The following is a 23,801-nucleotide window of genomic DNA, read 5'->3' as shown; positions in this document are numbered from 1 at the left end:
AATTTTAGAGAATTAATTTGTAAATGCAAAGTAATAACATTAGAAACTTTAAAAATCATTTTACAAAAATATATCAGTACTTTTACATAAATTGAAATATATATTTAAATTCCTCTGAATATATTTTGTACCAATGCAAAATATTTTTTCAGGAAATAATCTATAATATATATGCCACAGTGTGTTTTTAGCAAATGTTGCCAATATCCTGATACATAATGGGGCATTTTTTTTGTCTATGAGTATCCCACATCTCTTTCTTTACTGTTTTTTAATTCCTTGGACTTAACCACTGGTCTACTCATTCATTTATTTAGTCCAATGGGCATTTGTATAACATATATGCTAGACTTGGGTTACAAGCTGAAATTTGAAATATAAATTAGCTATATATCTACAAAAGAGGATTTTAATCAAAGTCAAAATAGAAATTGAGAAGAGTGAATAGATTTGAAAATATTTAGAAGGAATAATCTATCAGGATGGTGATTGAGAGTTCATAATCAATTATGACTCAGGATTTTAGACTGAATGTTGTGAACAGGGAAAACTAGAGGTAGAAAAGGTGAAAATGCATTCTGTTTTAGACATTGATAAATTTGATATGCTTTTAGAAAACCTAGGCAAAGGTGCTCAGATAGTTTTAAGGAATTTTTTAATGAGAAACTGAAGTTAACACCTTGCTACATTTTTTAATATCTGATGATCCTGAGTGCCAAAGTTTAGTAAATACAATGAAAGATAGATGATGATAGATGATAGATAGATGATAGATAGATGATAGATAGATGATGATAGATGATAGATAGATAGATGATAGATAGATGATGATAGATGATAGATAGATAGATGATAGAATTCTAGATACCCCATACCATGTCTGTCTATCTTTATAGCAAATGCTATTGGAAAAATGGTACAGACAGACCTACTTGATACAGAATTGCCACAAATCTTTTTAATTTGTAAAAAACCACAGTATCTGTGAAGCACTGTAAAGCAAAGCACAATAAAATGAGATAAGCCGGGCGCCTGGGTGGCTCAGTCGGTTAAGCGTCTGCCTTCGGCTCAGGTCATGATCCTGGAGTCCTGGGATCCAGTCCCACATCGGGCTCCCTGCTCAGCGGGAAGCCTGCTTCTCCCTCTCCCTCTGCCTACTTGTGTTCTCTCTCTGTCTCTCTGTCAAATAAATAAATAAAATCTTTAAAAAATAAAATAAAATAAAATAAAATAAAATAAAATAAAATGAGATAAGCCTGTAATGAAAATCTCTATTCCTCTTGATCAGCTCTTCTTCCTTTTCATTAATTCATTTCTTTTTTTTTAAGATTTTATTTATTTATTTATTTGACAGAAAGAGACACAGCGAGAGCAGGAACACAAGCAGGGGGAGTGGGAGAGGGAGAAGCAGGCTTCCCGCTGAGCAGGGAGCCCGATGTGGGGCTCGATCCCAGGACCCTGGGATCATGACCTGAGCCGAAGGCAGACACTTAACGACTGAGCTGCCCAGGCGCCCTCATTAGTTCATTTCTTTTCACAAACATCTATCATGTGTAAAGCATTGTTGGACAGGCTTGTGGTATGGTGGTAACTGGGGCACTCCTCCAAAGAAAAGTTCCTTTGTTCTCCAAGTTCTGATTTATTGCCTAAGCTACATCAGACTGAGGAAAATAACAACAGTAATAATAACACCCATACCCATATATAATACCTATATATATTATATCATATATATAATATTCATATATAAGGTGACAATAAATTCCCATTTGTTTAGGACAGTTCTGGTTTATACCTTTTGTCCTGCTGTAACTGTTGGTAGCATTCCGTTTACTCTTAAGTGTCTTTATTTGGATGATAAAGTATATGTCCCTCTTAGTTATACAATACTTACCAGCACCAGGAACTTATAAAAATTTTTTACTTATTTAATATGTGAATTTGAAAAAAACAGTTATAACTAGAAAAGCAAGAGTCTTTCATAATGAGGGTCACAGATTAATTTACATGATATGGTAGAACTCAAGGAACATAAATATTACTTCTTACATAGCATGGAATTTTGAGGATATAGTTTTTCTTAATATATTATAAATTCCCATGCACCTATATAATTTTAAAAAATTGTGTGCATTAAGGCTGCATTGGAATTGATTCAGAAGAAATTTCATAATTTTTAAATTTTTAAATAATAGGCCATAGTTTCACCAATTTTAACTTTGATCCTTTTTAGTGGTTAAAAAAGTATGTACTTTAGAATATATGTTACAGAGACCTTTTGATATTCCATTATTGCTATTTTTAAAAAGAAATTTGTTTCTGGGATAGGAGACATTTTTAAAGAACCTGTCCCATTGTGTTTATTTAGGAAGGTGAATAATTTCATAGTACATGAGACAATATGCCTTAAATTTTCTCTAAATAAATGTGAGATTAAGGTATAATGAGCTATGAGTAAAACTATTTACCAATCTACCTCAGTCCCTCATATTGCTTCATGATCTGTTGTGTTACAAAGGCATCAGTAAAGGGAATAGAGGTCTCAATAAGTAATACATTCATTGTGGTAAATTTAAACTGCTTCAGTAAAAATGCAGGTATTGTAATACGGTAATTTCAAATATTTGGTGAATTTGATATTGAGAAGTCTTAATTAAAGACACAGAAATCTCTCTGGATAATAATTCCTTGAAACCAGACAGTTTTTAATATTGTCATAAAATGGATCTTTGCTTCTTTGTTGGTCTAAGCTCAGGAAAGCCCAGCATAAAGTGTGCGTGGATAGGAGCTCATTTGGCCATATGAGTAGTTCTTTATATAATCTTGCCTTGGAAACCTAACTCATCCCAACTCACTTCTTGTCATTTCATTTACTAAATTATTTTCCTCCTTTTAGAACGGGACCTGTTTGGAGCAGAACCTTTTGACCCATTTAACTGTGGAGCAGGGGATTTTCCTCCAGATATTCAATCAAAATTAGATGAAATGCAGGTGACTATTTTAACAGATTGGCCTATAAATTGTTTATTTCTTTTTAATATGGGACACAGGAAATAGACACAAAGAAATTTGGACACACCAAAACTACCCTTTCCTTGAATTATTATCACTATAAAAACCTACTTGAAACAATTGCTTTAAAATATTCATATACATTTAGTCCTAAAAATACTCCTACGCGTGCTAAGGATGGGTCTTATTTTGTTTTGTTTTGTTTTTAGTAGTGTGATTTACCATGGCAATAAGTTGGTTCTTTTTTTATACAAAATTACACGGATTCTAATGGTTCATTACTTTGAAATCCAAAAATTACAAGGTAATTTCACTAGGTTTACAAGATTTCATCTCAGTTTTACCAGTTATGAAGTTCAAATTGTGAATGGGTAGATGAAGGAACATCTTTGTGAGAGGAAAATCAGTCTCTTTTAAGAGAGGCATGGTAGCTGTGGTTCCTAACTTCTGGACTCTTTTTGGAAAAGCAGGCACCCAGTGACACCTTCTTTAGTAACGTAGTCCAGGTGGGTTTTCACTTCTCTCTCCCTCTTTTATTTTTCAATTCTCAATTGTACTGGAAGTTTGAAGATACTGGTTTCTTTTTACAGTGGGCCATGATTAATAAATGGTCTTAAAAGCACCAGAAAAAAAAAAAATCTTCTCTTTATATTTGCCCTTTACATTTTGGTGAAGTTAATATATCTTATTTTTTATCTAAAAGACTATTTATATGGTAGAATGTAGGCAAAGACCAATTATAGGAAGCTGATTGAGAAGAGGCAGCGAAGAGAAGGAGTCATTCCCGTTTATTAGGTGATTCGTTCTCTGTGCTTCATTTCTTGGACAAAACAGGGGGTATAGCTCAGTGGTAGAGCATTTGACTGCATTTCCTGGACAAAACAATTAATAGTGGATTCTGATCTTCTAATACTGGTGAAACACTCCTTCCTAGAAAGATAATATAAATATCCTTCCACTCGTTTTGGACTACAGCTGTGAAGCAGTTGTCTTCTTTTCTAGGTATTCTGTGAATTTCCTTATTGTTCTAGATATAATAATGCCTGCATCTTAACAGTTGGATTATTTGACTTACGCCTTGAGATTTTCAAAGAATATGTTCAAACAGCATTTCTCAAGCTGGGTGATTGATAATTTTCTTTTACATGAAAAAATTATTTTAAATCCTTTATATTGACTTAAATTGTAACACTTCTTAAATATTTACCAAAAAAGTTATAAATAACTTAGCCTTACAGCTCCTGTACAACTGTTAATTCAAAAATTATAAATTAAATGAAAGCAAAATTACAATACCTAATAAAATTCAAATTAAGAACTTCAACACGATGGGTGATGTTATTTGGCCGAAACCAAAACCACCGATGTCAAACTTCTATTGATTTCAGCATGTATCCTGTTTGGTGGTACAATTTCTCTACCTCTTTTCTGTATTTCAAATACTATGAAATACTTTCACTCAAACAGTGCATGATTACTTAGCAAGAATATCTATTTCATATGAAATCAGTCCCTTCCTTTTTTATTAGTTTTACCAATTAGGTTTGTGCTCCTTAGGATTAATGCTTTTATAAGAACAAACACAAACATGGGCACTGATGTGGTGGTGTTTGTTCTCAAGCATTATGCAAATCATAAAGAGTACTTTTCTATTAATGTTTTTTTTAATTTTCACAATACTGAAAAAATTTCTATAGATTTTTAAAAATAAACCTACATTTGCAGATTTTTGTAGGAACTAACTTTGAGAGACACTGTATTGGAATGATTTAGTGATGTGTTAGTTAAATAATGTTAAGCTGTGGTATTTTTGCTTCTGTTTTTGTTTTTGCCATTTCTAATATTTTCTTAATGTCTTTTTTATTCTTTTCTGCTTTCATGGTGGGTAGCGCCAGAGATGGTTGGTATATTATTTTCATAATAATTTTAAACAACTTACAACTTCTTAAAGCTAAAACCTTAATATTTGCATGCTCTACTTAATAAATATTCAAGCAGCAGTTTCATATGGATGTTTCTGATTGTTGTGTTTAAAGAGGTTTTATAAACCATATTTTAAAGTTATTTTTTTCAATGGTGTAGTCTCTATTGCATTATCCACCTCATTGCTTGTCTGATTTTTTTGTTTTGTTTTGTTTTGTTTTTTTAGTTCAAGATTTACTTGCAAGGTCACTTTAACTAAAGTAAAATAATATTTTCTTCATCTAAAGCCTGTGACAACTTTTGTTATTAATCTTGTTAGCCTAATTAAGCTAATGCACACTTTTGGCTACTATTTTTATCTTTGTATATAATGTAAAAACAGTACAGTACAGTGGGTTGTATAAATAATATTGAGTTAATAAGCCTAGTGAGATATTTGGGTTTTCTCTTTCACTTACAGAGGAAATCACAAAAGTATCTTGTGCGTCTCAGAATTTAAGCAGAAATGTGAAGTCGCATTGTACTATAAATTGTTAGAAAGTTAAATATTTATTTGAACTCAATAATGTGGTTATTTAATTTGACATAATTTGAACTTCCTGGGACTTGTCACTGACAGGCAAATCAGTAAAAGAGTATCGACAGCCTAGAAGTGTACCTTCTAAGTTATAATGATTTAATACCTTTAAAAAGGAGCTTGGCAAGAAAGATGGAAGAATTTTGCATGCAGGGGTGTTAAGTCAGCTGGTTAATAATTTGGTAGAAGATCAATGCACAGCTGTAACTACAACAAATATCCAAGTAAATTTCAGAAAGATTAGTCAGTTTAAAAAATGTTTGAAAATACAATTGAATATTTATCAGATTTTGAATTGGAAAGAAATTTTTATAAGGAAAAGAAAAATATGTAGTTTTATAGTTTCTATAGTTTTTTGTAAATTTTTTCTTTTCTCTTTAAAAAATATATAAATATATCACATATACATAATTAAGGTAAGTAGACAAATAATTAGATAACAATCAGATAAATAAAAACCTAGCAGTTCACAAAAGACCATGGTTTTTTTTTTTTTTTTAAGATTTTTTTTATTTATTTGAGACAGAATGAGAGAGAGAGAGAGCACATGAGAGTGGGGAGGGTCAGAGGGAGAAGCAGGCTCCCTGCCGAGCAGGGAGCCCGATGCAGGACTCGATCCAGGGACTCTAGGATCATGACCTGAGCCGAAGGCAGTTGCTTAACCAACTGAGCCACCCAGGCGCCCCAAGACCATGGTTTTTATGCATGTAGCAATCTAACCAAAGAATATCTACAAATTAAATAAAGAATTAGAGATGCTGTTTTAATCAAGCAAATCAAACATTTTATTTCCTTGCTAATAATCAGTACAAGTGAAAGTATGATGAGACAAGCCCTCTAACTCATTGCTGGGCCACGGTCAGTTCATAGCATCCCTTCGGAGAGTAATTTGTTAGTAAACCTTATATTTTTATTTGAAATCAGAAACTTTAATGCGATCTGTTCTGAGAAAAAAAATGACTAAAAATGTGGAAAATTTCTGTGGGCAAAAGCTTCTAGTTAACTTTTTTCATAATTATAAAATACTGGAAACAGTTAAATCACATTAAAAATAATAGATTGGTGGTTGCCAGAAGGAAGAGAAGTGAAGAGACGGGATTAAGAGGTACAAACTTCCAGTTATAAAGTAAATAAGTCACAGAGATGAAAAGTATAGGGAATATAGTCAATAATATTATAATGACTTTTTATGGTGACAGATGGTAACTACATGTATTGTGGGGACATTTCATAATGTATATAAATATTGAATCACTATGTTATATACCCGAAACTAACATAATAATTTTGTATCAACTATACTTGAATTTTTAAAAAAATTAATAGAATATTATATAATCACTAAATTAGTTTTATGGGGACCCAATAGGGAATGTTTGTTCCACTAAGTTTTAAAAAGAATATAGAAAATTTTATATATGAAATACATAAGTTACGTATGCTATATGGTTTTTATGTTATTATTAAAATTGTTTTAAAAAATCTAGAGATAGAAAAAAAGGAGACTCAAAGGACATACCTCAGTGTGTGAACAATTCTTGCAGAAGACTGGCTTTTCCTTGACATAATTCTCTCCCTATTTCAAAATAAGAAAATGCAACGGGGCAACATATTTCATACGAAAAGCGTATTATTAGTAATATGTTAATAATAAAGTTATCATTTGCATGATACTAGCTTACGATCACTTCCACCACTATATAAGTTAAATAAAGCCTGATTTTCATCCCGAGTTTTAAAATTCAAGAGGATATGGAAACCTGAGAAAGATTCACTGATCATTAAATCATGATTTACTAAATGAGACCTAGGAGGAAAGGTCAGAAACTGTGTGAGAAATTTTATGTTAGGAGTAAAGAAAACCAAGGAGAGAGAGAATATTATGTGTCTGTTAATAGGGATGATTAAAGTAATTGAAGGAAACTCCAAAGGGATCCTTATAAAATCACTATGGAGATATTCTTGTAAATGATATACATTTTTTTTTTATTGTTGAAATAGTGACCGATCCCTATTTTACTATGATTGCTATTCTGCCGTTCAAACACAAACACATTGATAAATAGTATTTTCAGGGTAGTTGAAATGATAGTGGTTTCATTTCAGAATGAACTGAGAAAAATTTTAAAATACTGTATAGTATCAAACCTTTCCCAGTTATTATATATACTATCTATCTATCTATCTATCATCTATCTATCATCTATCTGTCATCTATCTATCTATCTATCTATCTATCTATTTATCTGATGTGCCAGAAGATGATATAGTACACAGATCCTCACATATCCAAATAAAGTATTTATATGAAACAGTTCATTTACACTCTCTTTAGCTTTAAGTATTGACTTCTCTAAGTATCTGGCAACTGTTTAAAATAATATGCAGAGATATGACAAAGTATTTCTTCTTGTGATAAAAACAGGCTTTAAAAAAATAATGGTAAGTACTCTGGCTTTTACTCAACTGACTATAATTTGGATTCTAAGTGCTGAGAAGAAGTTTTGGAACACCTTTGCGGCGGCGGCATTGCCCCGTGGTCTCTCTGCTGTAGATGCAGTGAAGACACTCTGAATGTTGAGAGCAAATGAGGTGTGGCTTGCAGTTTCACGATTTTCTCCCTCTCTATGATCATGTTTACACTGGATCTGTAATAAGGACATTTAGAGATACCTGTTGTAAACGAAAGTAATTTGGGGGAAGGCAAAGAAATACACAATTGGCTAACACACCAGTAGATACAGTTTAATGAAATAAAATGCAAAGGAGAACAGAGGACAAAAGCCTTCTCACTGAGAGACATTTTATTTTCTGCAGGAATAGGCTGTTTACATTTCACTCACCAATAATGTGTCACATAGTCACCCCTTACTACACCTTACCTCCTTCAACAAAATTTCAGTTCTGTCAGTAAGAGAGAAAGGTAAAGTGTATATATATATACATATAGTATATATATATATATACATATAGGAACTGCCACAGTGCTTCTAGGAGGAAACCTAAAATGTGGCCCCCAGGTCCTCTGATTAATGTGAGTCCATGCTCTTGATCTCTTCGTGGCATGCCAGTGTGCATAGATTACGGGCAAGAGTGGGGAGGGAGGAGGTGGTAAATCTGGAGATAGCCCATTACCTTATGCAAAAAAGAAGAGAGCTCGGAGCGGAGGACAAACTTTTTTGCCACTAACTTTTAGCTCAAAATCTTAGGGCACTTGTGATGAGCACTGGGTGTTGTAAGTCAGTGATGAATCACTAAATCCTCCATGTGAAACAAATACTACACTGTACGTTAACTCGCTGGAATTAAACAAAAACTTGGAAAAAAAAATCTTAGGAGGAAGAGATTGCATACTTGCTCTCAATAAATCAAAGGCAACTTAACTTCCAGAAACATCTAAACCCTGCTAGGAGGAGTGGGACTCAAAGCAAAGCTTACAGCTACAAGCAATAGCAGGACTAGAGGAAGCCTTCTCCGTGACAAAGTGGTCTGCAGTTCTGTGTTCCACGTAGGATATGGCATTGCGCTTACTATTAAGTATTTTACCCAGGCCCTGGACAGGGGTGAAAACTATCAGGCTATCTCGAACTTTTCATCAAATTTGAGGTCTAACTATCTTACTTACATTTAAATGAATATTGATCCTGAAAGCCAACAGAGGAGATGTAAGCTACAGTAGAATGGCAGAATAGACTTTACTGAAAAAGAAACATTTAAGTCTTAAAGCGACTTAATTCCATGTATTTCTGTCTTCTTTTGTCTTTCGTGCGTGCTAACGTCACATATATTGACAACATTTCAACTGCTAATCGGTGTAAACAATTACCTGAGATACACACCGATATAAAAATTTGACAAACCAGCATTTGCCATATTATTCCTTAGCTGATCAAAGCATGAAGATCTCAACTTCCGTTCAGAGTCATTTTATTTCATGATTGTCATCGTTATTATCATTATTATTATTGCCATGAGCATTTCTTATTTTAATGATTTTACTCTGTTTTACAGGAGGGGTTCAAAATGGGACTAACTCTTGAAGGCACAGTATTTTGTCTCGACCCATTAGACAGCAGGTGCTGATGTCAAGAACAAAAGATCCAGATTTGTGTTAAATTTGTTGTATATGCATATACATCATTCCTTATTACTTTATGACAGGTAGTATATGTGTGCCAATATATTTTTGAAGATCTTAATTTTTTGCAAATTATTTTAGTAAAATGTCCTTCGCTATTGATCTATAATGTTTATTTTAAAAACAACTCACTGTATAGTAAATCATACTTTTATGTTCCTTTCTGTTTCTCTTGTAGATGACTTTATAATCAAAAAACAAATTATCCAAATATCTGTCTTGTGTCTGAGTTCTGAATAATTAGCATCTTGAAATTCGTGTTCATTTTCCAGGCTGCTAGTTTATTATTGATTCCCGAAAGCCATACCTTGATGATACCTTTCAAAGTCTTGAGGAGATATACCAATGCCAAACTAAATATGTTCTATATTCAAACCAATAAGCATGTTAGCATCCATTAGACAGATGTTATTTTATGTGTTAAGTGTTGTTCATATCATTGGCAAAATGTAGACTTTGACTATAATGCCACTAGGTCATTTTTAGCAGGTAAAATAGCAAAAATATAATTTCCAATAATAATTAAACCAAATAATTAGAGTATTTATTAGTAAAAGCAAAGTAATAATGTTAGCTATTATTATCATTTATACTCTAAATCTTTTATTTATTTCATAAATAAGGATAATGGAAAAAAACAAAAATCTGCTCATTACAAAACACTTAAAATTTAATTTCTAATGAGGTAAGTTATATTGCTAAACATCTAAACATCATCTGATCTAATATTTTCTAAAAAAAAATTTGGAATATATGCTGTCTCTAGTTGCAATATCTATTACACACATTTACTTTACCAAATATATTTTTTCTCACTGAATGATATTATTCTCATATTTTCTCCTTTGGTAAATATTTTCTCACCAAATTTTATTTTGTGATGCCCCCTTAGTTTTGATACTTTAAAATCTGTAACAATTATTCTTTATGAATCATCAGTATTGTTTAGCAATTTTAATTTGTATTTGTTTTTGTTGAAGTCAGAATCTCATTCTTTACAAAAATCAAGTGGCTTCTCAGTTTGGGCTAACACGAACTATAAAATTTTCTTGTACTTAATTCATAATGTGCTATGAACTCCGACCTTTAAAAATGTTTATTTTTCTACCTTTGCCCATATGTAACAGACTTTAATTTCTACTCAGTGCAAGAGAATTTATGGTTAAAATTTATAATTTGGTTCATTGCATCATAAGAAAAATAGATTAAATTAATGAAAATGTGAGTTTAGATTAGGGATAGATCTCAAAATAGATTTTTCTTTTTCTCATGGGAATTTTTGTCAAGTGCTAAAGGTACATATTCACTGGGAAAAGAAATCAAATATGCTTATGCAATATTATCTTTGTATGTATCTTCATAATGTTCTATGGTATATATAAGCCTTCTTAGGTGTTTTCTGTTATCTGCTAAGTTGTACCTTAATTAGAGGTTAGTATATGTTTCATAAAGAAGAATCTTTATAATTTTGTTTGTCATATAGTATTTTGGAATTTGTATAATGAGGATGTTTAGAAGCCATATGAATGGCTTTTTTTTAACAGATAGAATTTGTATTTTTATTGTACTTTAAAAGCTTTATGTAATAGGTATATATTTAGTGGCCATTTATTACCAATGGTAACACAGTAGAGTACTAAGATGGTATTTGCACACTTAAGATATGTTACTTTACCAATTTTTAATGGTAATCAGTTCTGCTACTGGCATGACTAAATAGTACATAATTGGTCATTAATTATGAACATTTATTTCACCAGTGCATTTTTATGAAGATCCAGTTGAAAATGGTATTTCTATGTAAACTCAGTGATATGTTTGATTTTGCTGAGAATAAATGATTTTAAATAAATAATTGTATATTTACTCATTAAATAATCTCTGGTTAAGTTAGAAACATTCTGAAGCTATTTACATGACAAGGTTTCCAGGTCAAAAAATGAGGCCTAAGAGTGGAAGGAAGGAAGGAAGGAAGGAAAAAAGGAAGAAAGGAAGGAAAGAAGGAAAGGAGGAAGGAAAGGAGAGAGGAGGGGAGGAAGGGAGGGGGAAAGAATTAATGAACTTTACCTTTAACTTCATTTCTTATAGCCCACACACATTTTAGCTTTATAAGCAAATATCATTCAGTTGTGAAAACAGTGGACTCGATCCTGCTGGTGAGAGAGGTCATAATTTCGTTCCTTTCAAGAAGCGCCTGGTGCAATAACTGTATTATACAAATAACTCTTTTCAAAATTAGCCTTTTTAGCGTAGTAATAATATAAAGGATTTCTTGGTAGATAGTCTTTAAAAGGTAGACTTGATAGTAAGATTTGAATTGTGGCTTATTGGAATATCATAACATTTTGAACCTTTTGAAAACAAAATATTAAGTATTTTAAAGATTCACAGGACTCACATGTACGTTCTTTGCACACCAGTGAACAATTCATCAACCCATTCAATAAAGCTCATTTATTACTCACTTTACGTGATAACATATAGTATGTGGATAAGAGAACATCTAGTAAGTTTGCTTACTTAACATTGTTAAAGTGAAGATGACCAGTTTCCTGCCTTCGGTTAGTTTATTGTCATAAAGGAAAAGTAAGGCAATATATGAATTAATATGTGAAAACCAGTATGTTCTAAAGTACTGTGTGAACCAAAAACTTCCCAGAAGACGTTTATATTTAACTATGTTTAAATGTGGGCACCTAGCACTGGCTAGTGTCTACAGTGTTAGATATCCACTGTGAGACTATCAAGACAGTCCAATGGCAATAATTTTCTCTTCTTATTTCTTTCATTTGGGATTTGGATTTTTTTTTCAAAAAATTTTGGTTACATTATGGGAATTTATTTTTCAGATAGAATTTCTGATAGATTTTACATTGTTGCATTTCTGAATATTTTTTTTTACTCTTTTTGATATTACTTAACATAACCATGAAAAAAACTAGCTGCTAATATTTTTCTGTTCCAGTGTTTCCATATATAGTTCCAAATTCAATATTTATTCATGATTTTGGATTTCAACCTCTGTTAAATTAGCTGGAGAATCTTGGACTCAATTTTGACAGCTAAATCTCGGACTCCACCTAAACTACACCCTTTCTAGGTGGCTAGCCCACTGCTGAGATGGGCGTGACTAGAATTGCCCTCAGATCCCCCTATCTCATGCAGGAAGGGCCTTACTTGTGTCCTCTTCTTCCTAGATAAGCTCAGAGAAGAACTTCCTCCTTCAATGTCCATCTCATAAATGGGACAAAACCTTAATTCTTATATACTTGCTCCATGTCTTGATCTTATGTTGTTAAGGACCAAATGTAACTCACTTCTAGAAATTCCTCATATAAAACTTATTTTCTCTGGATTCATCCAAAATGGATTTCCTTACTCTAATAAAGAGACCACCTAAAATAATTTATGGTCTTCTATGTCCTTGCTTTCAAGTAAATTTTTTATGAAATATGGATATTATTTAAATAGCAGAAGACATTACATTTCTTTGGATTCATTTCCTTCCACTTCGGTTCATGGATTCCAAGACAGAGTACTTCCTAAATCATACTTAAATAATATGCAAAATATGGCATACTTAAGGAATTGAGCTTAAAGTCTCATTTTAAATTTTTCTGACATTACATGATAAATTGAAATAGTGGAATTTCTATATCATTAACATTGAGGTTTGTGTCACTTAATAGTACCACCATAACTGTATAACTAAAAATTTGGAAAAATTTACTATTTCTCTTTCCTGCATTTTTGGCATTCATTCAGATGCATACTCAAAATTCATCGGGTCAAACTTTTCCAGTTTACATACAAATCTATAGGCACTTTGGAATATGCATGAAGGCTTTTAAATATTGCTGTTCTCATTAAAGAAAACCTGGCTAGAAGCTGTAGGAGTTACCTTCTTACACAACGGACCTAATTAAATTCTTTATTAGAGGACATTCTGATATCCTATAGCATTTTCTTGATAATTTGTACTTTCTTGAATTATCATTAATATATTTTGCAAAAATATATAAAATACTGTTTTGGAAAATCTTTTAAAAATATTTTAATAAAGTTTTTTTTAACTTTTCTATTTATTCTCCAAAAATCTTGAAGAAAAGTTTGCTTTGACATTTTTATATCCTGTGGTGCCAAGCACAACATTTTGTCCATAAGCATTCAGTAAAGGTTGAATGCTTCTTTAGCATGTTTCTTGCTAATGATGTGAGCTAAAACGTCTTATGCTCTCTGGGAGAGAAAAGAACAACATGCCTTCCAAGTGAATGTTAGAAGATAATCACTTTGTTCTCTCTGATGAAATCTTTTCCTATGATTTTAATTTTTATCTCGCTGCAGCAATAATTTGCTAAATAAAGATCTTGACAATTCTCTAAGAGCATCTACAACCACTATAGAATCATAGACTAAGGAAATTTGGCCCAACTGAGGGAGGGAAAACAAATGATTACTAGTTTTCAAAGAGGCTGTGAAGATTTATAAAGATGAATATTCTATAATTAAGAGACATTCCTTGCACTGCAGGGACTGGAGAACTGTATTTTTGGAGCATGTGTATTAACTCCTACTGTATCTTTCCTTGAATCCCATATTGTGGTCACACCGTTTTCATTGGTTTTAAATATTTTTAAGCTCACTTATTTGTCCTTAATTTTTATTGTCCTCTTACTTCAAATGACATTTCGCAAGAACATGTTGGGGCCCTTCCCAGTTGACTACTCCCTCCTCTCTGTCTGGCCAGGCTGCTATGTTCTAGTCTGTTCCAAAGGTCACTTGTTCCAGTTGAAATAGCTGTCTGGATGGCCTGGAAATAATCCAGAGACTGGTTCTTTCCTGCAAAGAAAGCAAAGAAAGATGTTTGTTTCTTGGCTACATTTTGAAAGGAAAAAAATAAAAGAATTTTATGACTAAGTCTACTAATAGCTGAAAAAAAATTAATATAACTCTGGGACAAATTTAAAATTATTATTTTTCAAAGCTTTGTGTCATTTTGCCTTTTTGTATAATTCTTAAAATCAGTTTACTATCAAAATCATTAAATAATCAGTATTAGGTAGCTAAGTAATCTAAGAAGTGTGTGCTGAGAAATTTTGGCAAAGATTCAGCATATACTGATTTCTCTCACAGACAAATGCAAATACACACACTCATGCTTCATTTAGCAATTCAGTTCTTCATTTATTTTATTCTTGGTAACTGCTTTAATTGAAAAAAAAGGCAGCTTAGGTTATGCTAGACAGTACAGGGAGTGGAGAAGACAGGTAATGAAGGGACAGTCATAAATATTCAGAGATATCAGCTAACCCACACTTGGACAAGTGGCTGTGCACAGATATTTGACCTGTTCATTTTACAGACAATTTAGACCATGTGTAGGCTAGAGAGTAATAAGTATGATGCAATTATGCAACAAGCTGTTTCTACAGTGATTCCTCTTTAATTTCCTTTAGTTCTTTGGTAATGCCTGCAGTTTTCATCTTTTCGACATAAAAGGAATTAAAGGAAAATACCTGAAAATAAGCTGGCCAATTGTTTCATTACTTCCTGCCATCTATGGCAATTAGAAAAACATTTTTTTAAAGATTTTATTTATTTTTCAACAGAGAGAGAGACAGCGAGAGAGGGAACACAAGCAGGGGGAGTGGGAGAGGGAGAAGCAGGCTTCCCGCTGAGCAGGGAGCCCGATGTGGGACTCGATCCCAGGACCCCGGGATCATGACCTGAGCCGAAGGCAGATGCTTAACGACTGAGCCACCCAGGCGCCCTAGAAAAACAAATATTACTTAGAATCACTTGAGTTTGAAAATTTCTAAACCATAGCTTATTTGAATGATTACGTAGTTTTTAATAAGATTACTTAAACTATTTGCCCTAGAACATCTCAGTTTTGATCTATAGAGAATCACTGAACTAGGGTTTTAAACTTCATACTTTGATGTTACAGTTACAGTTATAGCTCTGATCTGAGCTTTGACTTTGGGAGAGTCCCATAATGGGGTTCATGAAGTTCATGAACATTAGCTATTCTTGGCATAAAAAAGAAACAAAGTCCTCCAAACTAACCAAAAAATGTCACAGAAACCACATATTTCATCTTTTATTTACATACTAGTTTACTAGCACCACGCTCTAACCAACTGAGCTAACTGGCCCGCTTATTTACATACTAGTTTAAATAAATATTGAATCAGTGTCTCCTAGGTAAATAGTGCATCTGGCTGGCAACAGTCTCATAAAAGGGGACAGCAAAGACCACAAAACTGTCCCGGCCTTTGTATCTGTTTATAATCTTAAAATTTGTATACAGAATTCTGTCCTTTTAATAAAGTTGGATGCAAGCATGATTCTAAGATTCCTTCTCAACCTTTCCTACTCCTCAGGACACATTGAAAGACAGATCTCAGCGCATAGTTACACTGGAGAAATGGGGCCTATGGTTCTCTTCAAAAGCATCAATGGCTTGCCAAATTTTCAGGATAACTTCAAGATAAATGTTGCATGTCTCAAAGGAATTCAGGGACTCTCCTCTTTCCAAGTAAACATTAAACTTTGAAAACGCCAACAAAGAAATGTTGAAAAATATATGTTACTACTACATTGAAATACCAAAACACAAGGTTTTTGTTTTGTTTTGTTTTGTTTTGTTTTGTTTTGCTTTGTAGGGAAATACTTCTTTTTATTTTTTAGGATTACTTTTTTTAAAATTTTATTTTATTATGTTATGTTAATCACCATACATTACATCATTAGTTTTTGATGTAGTGTTCCATGATTCATTGTTTGCGTATAACACCCAGTGCTCCATGCAGAACGTGCTCTCTTTAATACCCATCACCAGGTTAACCCATCCCCCCCACCTCCTCCCCTCTAGAACCCTGTTTGTTTTTCAGAGTCCATCGTCTCTCATGGTTCGTCTCCCACTCCAATTTCACCCCCTTCATTTTTCCCTTCCTACTATCTTCTTTTTTTTTTTTAACATATAATGTATTATTTGTTTCAGATGTACAAGTCTGTGATTCATCAGTCTTACACAATTCACAGCACTCATCACAAAAAAAAAACACAAGTATTTTTAAATATGTTTACATGAAGAGAAACATTTAAATTCACAGAGAATTTGTTATCCTTCTGGATTTTATAGGAACCTGCTTGTATGTGCTTAGGTTTTATAATGAAGCTTTATATGTGAGAATGTGAATGTAGAATACTTTCTTGAAATATATTCAAATAAAACTTGCCTTTGACATATGAGCTATACTCTTTTATGTAGCTTTTTGGTGAAGTTGTTTGTGTATTTTTTTCTGTACCTATAAAGAAAAGAATATGCAGAAAACGTAAAAATCCCCAGCATGCCTGTTAAATCTTCCAAAGGTAGCAATTGTATTTCTCATCACTCTGTATCCTTCCTTAAACCTTAATCATAGAGCTGAAACTAGAGAAAACAGCTGTCGTTGAAAACCACAAGGGGCTTGAGTATTTATTCCTGCTATGCAAATTGATGAAATCCATACAAACGTTTGGAAGATATTTTACTGAAAACTCTAAAGTGGTATCTCTTCTTAGCAAACAATTTTTTTCAGAAAGAAGCAATCAAGAATGTCTATCTGATCAAATAAAATTAATTAGAAAGCTTGTAGACATAAAACAGTCAATGAGACCATGGAAAGCGCATGAGTCATATGACCTAGATGAGCTTATTTAGAACACACACACGCTTACAAAATTTTGGGATTCCATCAAAACCAGATTGTTTCCCTCACTGTTCCCCAACTAAAAATTAGAAGGTCAAAGCAAAATTAGACAAAAATGTCCCCAAAAGCAATGCATGAAAATTGCCTAACAACTAACAAAATGAGATACATGGGAAAGTAAAAGGAAGACCATGTTTTAACATTGTGAGTTTTACATGTCCAAGTGTTTTTTACTCACAAAATATTTAATATTAACTTGCCTGTAACATCACTTATCTTTTTCTTCAACAACTATGAGGAAATTTGCTATAGCTAGTTCATTTTTCGGATGTAAAATGAGACAATGTAACTAGGATTTAAAGGACACAGAGAACTATTTTGGAATGTGCTTGCTCTCGAGAAAGGCCAAGCAAGATTAAAATAAATGCATTAATTGATTATTGTTCTTCAGGAGAATGAGCAATTTCAAGCAGAGAGAAACTTCTGTTCCAAAAGGTCAGCTGTGATGGTATTTAAGAGGAAAACTAAAGTCACATTTTTAATACTTAAGACGGATGCTTTATGTTAAAAGGCCTCTCTGATGAGGTCCTTTTGTGCCGACTTGAGTCTATTCTCCTGGGTGGATATAGATTGGAAGGAAAAAAAGTTACTGTCCTTCACTGATCTTTTCATGGCCTATAACTGCACATGTTCTGAAGGAACAATTGAAATTTCTGCACCCAGGTTTTATCTTCCCTCTCTGCTTCCTTTCCAGCAAGAGATATATATCCACATAGACAAACAGAACTGGTTTCTAGAAATGTGATCCTGAATTTGGTTTAAGGCAATTATTAAAGTAGTTTGGGGTATTCAATGAAAATTTTGGAGATGTTTTAGAGGCATATTTCTTTTTCTTTCATTTCCTAAAGGCTAAAACATCAAAAGAAAATGGTATAAATAATAAATATATATTGGCAAGAATCATGTATACTTATGACTGCCAAAATTTCAAGATTACTGATACAAATTGTGGTATGTCTATGTGGCCAGAAAGATTATTGTGAGATGCACAGTCTTTTCCATCCAGCGCTCATCATAGGATATTTTTTGGTATATGTGAAACCACAAGTACATCAGTGGGAACTTACTTGTATGGAAATACTGTAGTCAAACCACTAATCATGGCAGACAGATTTCCCAGAATAAAGCAGTTGCTTTAGAAATTGTGCCAACTACTTGGGTTAAAATATGGTTTCAAAAATTGCAGATCAGCATAATATGGAGAAGTTATTAGCAAACTGCAGAAATGTGGTTCTAAAGCAAACAGTGTTGAACAGCAATTTCATAAAGACTTCTATTTTTCTTAGATATAGGGTCTTAAACAAAGAACAGTTGCAAACCCTGTCAGTTACACCTTCAGTCAAGCTGGGGTTTGCATCTAAATAGCTCTATTCTGCCTAAATGAGTTCTATTCACAAGATACGTCTTTTTCCTATCGAATACAGGGCACCATGTTAACATTTTTTTCTCATTTAAAGTACATAATTATTCAGATGTTTTTATAAGTTAATTTTTGGCTTTATAACCTGACACTTCATACTAGTTGTGAATTAATATGAATTAGAACCAGGGCAATTATAAATATAAAACAATGTGATTTCCATTAATATTCCAATATTCCAGACAGACTCAGGATGAGGCAGATGGGCCCACTATGGTTAAGCTTTTGTAAGAGTTCAATTTCAAATTACAAAAAAAAAAAATACAGAAGAATACAATGAAGCTGTATACATTCATAAAACATGCTCGTTATGTCAAGATTTTATAAAATAAATTCACAAAATTAGTTTCTATTTCTTAATTTTATGTACATTTCTTAATGCTGCATAATGCCAATTTGTTCTACATAATATTTTTTAAATTAGCTTGCCCATATAAATGATGCTGTCTTTGTTCTTCTATAATTTTGCTCTTTACATGATACTATTGAGAGAAAACTTTATCCAGTATCTTCCATTGAGTTAATCCTGTAGAGCAAAAATCATGTACCAGTTCTGTGATAAAAGGATCAGTCACTATCAACTGTTTTTGCTTAGGGCTTTCACAGTGTACATGAAATGGTGTGGGTAATTTGATAGGAACTTGTGATTATTATTGGTCATAACTCTGTTCCAATAGATGTGAAAGTGTCACAAAATAAGTGGGTTTCTATATGAACACTGTAAAAGCCACAAGTTGTAGATATTCTCCTATTGAAATAAACAGTTCAAATATTAAATCATGTGATATACTTTTGGATTATGTAGTGTTGTATTTTTAATTTTTTTAACTTATTGATACTATGTCTTAAAGAATATTCCTCTAGTTGCTAGTTGCAACTTGGGTTCTAACTCTTTTTTATAGAAAAAATTACATTCAAGAATAAAGATAACATTAATGTTGTGTTGAGTTTCCCAAAATAACAGATGTTAAAGTATTCTGAAGTGGACTTTGAAACATCTTACTTAGATTAATGATTCTCAGGAAAAAAATAGCACAAAAAGCTAGAGATTTGGCTATTCATGATGATATCTGCCTCTTCCGAACTAGAATTTCCATATTAAATAATAACAGTTGGCTAAAATCCAAAATACTGAAAATACCAATTGCAGGCAAGGATGTAACACAGCAGAAACTCTCATCCATTGCTGGTGAGAATATAAAATGGTGCAGCAACTTCGGAAGACATGTTCCAGTTTCTTGTAAAACTAAATATAGTCTTATCATTGAATTCAGCAACTACTCTCATAGATGTTTATCCAACTGATTTGAAAACTTATGTCTACATAAAAACCTGCATGTGTATGTTTATTGCAACTTTATTCACTGTTGCTAAAAACTAGAAGCAACCAAAATATCCTTCAATGGGATCCTGAAACAGAAAAAAAGGACACTAGGTAAAAACTAAAGAAATCTGAATAATTTGTGGACTTCAGTTAATAATAATGCATCAGTATTAATTCCTTAATTGTAACAAATCCAAAACATGTTAATCATGGGGGACATTGGTGTGCAGTACATGGGAATTCCCTGTTCTTTCTTTGTGATTTTTCTGTAAAGCTAAACCTGTCCTGAATTTAAAAGTTTATTTAAAAAAAATGTTAAGAGCTCCTTGAGATACGTGGTAACCTATACGTTTCCTGGCTAAGTATAACATTCAAAATGTTAATAAAGCAAAATATAGATATAAGAAGAAATTAACTGTAGAAGTGCCAGTTTTTTCTAGACCTAGCCACAAGAAGAAAGGCCTGTTAAGTCTAAAAAAGGCTAGCGTGCAACAGAAATATAGAAGTGATGATAGTCAAACCAGCATGAGTGGGCATTAATTTAATAGGAACTCAATAGAAACACTAGATTTTTCTTAAGTTGTAGAAATGTCACAAATGACATTTTCCAATGCTATTTCAAAGACCCTGTTTATTTCATTTTAAGGGCTAGTGTCTGTCAAAGGTAAATAAAGACCCGTGAGCCCGTAAGGGGATGAAAAAATAGTAAGGTATTTAATATACTTACGTTCGTGCAGAAGGAAAGACCTATACACGGTTGTATGGTCTTGGATTAAAATGGAAAAAAAAGGGGCGCCTGGGTGGCTCAGTCGGTTAAGTGTCTGCCTTCGGCTCAGGTCATGATCCCAGGGTCCTGGGATCGAGCCCCGCATCGGACTCCCTGCTCAGCGGGAAGCCTGCTTCTCTCTCTCCCACTCCCCCTGCTTGTGTTCCCTCTCTCACTGTGTCTCTCTCTGTCAAATAAATAAATAAAATCTTTAAAAAAAAAATGCAAAAAAAAAAAGCCTCACAAAACAATGAAAATAAATGAACATAATCTCATTCATTCACAGCAAATACCATGTAAATACCTTGAGTAGAACAATTTTTTTGGCGAAGAAAAATATGAGTGTAAACATAATGCATTATATTAGCCTTTAGAAAGATTTTAATCAAGTTGCCGATATGAGATGTTCATGCTTGAACAACTCAAAAGGAATTAACGTAATAGTCATAGAAAGGGTGTTGAGTCAGGTCACAGTGACTTTTATTTGTAGTTGGTATTGAGTAAAGCAATCCAGGCCAAGATCTGCTGTGTCAACAAGTGACCCCCACGTATCAGCAGTGAACACAGTTTATTTCTCACTCATACTACATGTCATTACAAAATGCGGCAGCTCTGTTCCAAGGCGGATCTCTTCCAGGCTAAAGAAGCTGTCCCTAACTGCAGCATTACTGATCTTGTGGTAAAGAGAAAAGAGGCAGAACAAGTCATTTGCTGACTCAACCTTTCTGCTGGGCAGGGCACACGTCACTTATGCTCAGAAGTGAATACACATTACTTCACTGGCCAAAGCAAGTACACGCCTCCTCCCAAGCTCCTCAGGAAAGGGGTAGAGCAAGGGAAATGACTAGGAGGGGAACAAAAGTTGACAAGCATCAATATAATCCATGATACTTATTAAATGCCTCTCATGTTTATTAATTTTGTGACCACGGAAAACAAGTACTTAATATCTTTAAACCTCAGTCTGCTTACCTATAAAATATGAATTGTAGAGGTAAGAATAAAATGAAATGAATATGCGAAGCATCTATATTAAATAACTGAAATGGTAGCTGTTATTATAAATGCCACCTGAATGTAGAAGTACTCTTAGAGCAATGAGAGTCTTATGCTTCCAATAAGTCTTAGGTAAAAAAAAATAATCATCATCATAAAGCACTAAGGAAATTAATATAAAAGGGCTTAACCTTGTATTTCTTTAACCGTTTTATATATCATCAAATGACTTGATAACAAAAATTGTTTTGATATATTGTTTCAGAATAATTTCCTTGTGACTGCCTCATAAAATGTTCTGCAATTTTGAGCTGCCTATTTGCTCCATATGATATCTCTAGTGAAAGTGAGAGTCAATCTTTCCAGGATTGGATGTCCAGAACTAAATAAATCATAACAAGACCTGCGTAATTGAAAACAGGAATGTTGGTCTATGGGAGGGCTTACCCCTGTAATAGTGGCCATTGGCATGGCTTCTGCAATGGGTCTGTGCCTGCCAGAAGCCTTTGTGCTGAGTGTGCCTACAGAACCAAGAGTCCCACAAAGTCTAATCCAGGTTGCTTTACTGGGAAGCCAAAAAACTATGTGCTTTTTCTATGGTTTAAAATTTATTCCAAGGAAAAATTCAAACCAAAACCAAAATTGGCTAAAATTCTTTGGAAATATGAGTACTTGGGCAACTCAGATATGCTGAACTGTAAATGGCTGCTGACAAAGTGTCTGTCCAACTCTGCTTCATTCAACATGGTAGACATGGAGTAGAAAGTAATTATCTATTGCTTAAATGCACTGTCCTTATCTTTCTTCCTCTTGAAAATTTGAATATGTGGTTTCCATGATTCTGAACTCTCCTAATAGCCTTTTTCACAAGTACAAATTCTTGCTCTTTCACTCATCTCACATTTTGATAGTTTCACTTCTACTTGGATGTTGTTAAATCCTTACATTTAGTATTATTTTATGTGATATCTTCTGCCTTTCCATCTAGCTCTTAAGTGCTTGCTAACAGCTACTACAAAGTTTGCTTTTTAATGACCTCGATTATAAATAGCATGTATTAATAAGCATCTGTTTTGCTTATGAACTCTCTCATCTGCCTGCTTATCATTTTTCTTGGTTTTACCGCTCATATCTACAAAATTGTATTTTTTTCTCAAAGGATATTATGGTCTGAGAGTTGACTCAGAAATATTTGATCAATTTTAATCGAGGAAATAAGACCATTTAAAAATATTTTCAAGTCAGTTGATGTGGGACCTTGCTAATAAAGGCACAATTTAAATTTGTATTTGTCCAGCATAATTCTCTAAAAATGTGTGTTTGAGATATTCCCAGGGTTGAAACCACTGAATTGCTCTCCTTGCATGAAGTCAGAATAAAGTTCAGACACTTTTATTTTTTATTTTATTTAATTTATTTGACAGAGAGAGAGAGAGAGAGCACAAGTAGGCAGAGCGGCAGGCAGAGGGAGAGGGAGAAGCAGGCTCTCGCTGAGCAGGGAGCCGGACGCGGGGCTCGATCCCAGGACCCCGAGATCATGACCTGAGCCGAAGGCAGCCGCTTAACCGACTGAGCCACCCAGGTGCCCCAAGTTCAGACACTTTTAGCAAAAATGTGGAATTTGGGTAAAAGAAGAAACTTGAGAATTATTAATGGATGGATTACCCAGAATGAAAGATCTGGGGTAAACAGTTCCGAACTGGGCTTCGGATCAGAGAAATACAAGAGGATGAATACAGGAGAGGCTACTCAATTGGGAAGTTTGAGCTGTAACTTAACAGGGATCTCATGAGCATTCAAACCAGGAGAAAAGATAAGCAGTGTAGTAGCTTTTTTACATGTGGATGAGACTACAGGGGAAAGATCCCACTTCTCCAGAGTCCTAGGA

General features: G+C 33.3%; 1 protein-coding gene across 19 annotated transcripts in view; it reads left to right on the top strand.

Moving 5' to 3' along the window:
- Positions 1-11,502, top strand: part of GULP1 (GULP PTB domain containing engulfment adaptor 1) — a 254,972-nt gene extending 243,470 nt beyond the window's left edge. For 10 of the 19 annotated variants that reach the window (XM_032406393.1, XM_032406345.1, XM_032406402.1 and 7 more), the window contains 2 exons: positions 2,897-2,991; positions 3,480-3,947. In XM_032406393.1, coding sequence (XP_032262284.1) covers positions 2,897-2,991; positions 3,480-3,629 — 245 coding nt within the window. In that variant the 3' untranslated portion in view covers positions 3,630-3,947. Of the gene's footprint in view, positions 1-2,896; positions 2,992-3,479; positions 3,948-4,901; positions 4,913-9,523 lie in introns of those variants that run through there. The other 9 variants (XM_032406456.1, XM_032406465.1, XM_032406503.1 and 6 more) reach the window with 5 other exon arrangements.
- The last annotated feature ends 12,299 nt before the right edge of the window (positions 11,503-23,801 follow it).

Source organism: Phoca vitulina, unplaced genomic scaffold (assembly GCF_004348235.1).
Source record: "Phoca vitulina isolate PV1807 unplaced genomic scaffold, GSC_HSeal_1.0 scaffold1, whole genome shotgun sequence".
Classification (NCBI taxonomy): domain Eukaryota; kingdom Metazoa; phylum Chordata; class Mammalia; order Carnivora; family Phocidae; genus Phoca; species Phoca vitulina.
Note: the sequence above shows the minus strand (reverse complement) of the source record. Positions and strands in the feature narration are given on the sequence as shown.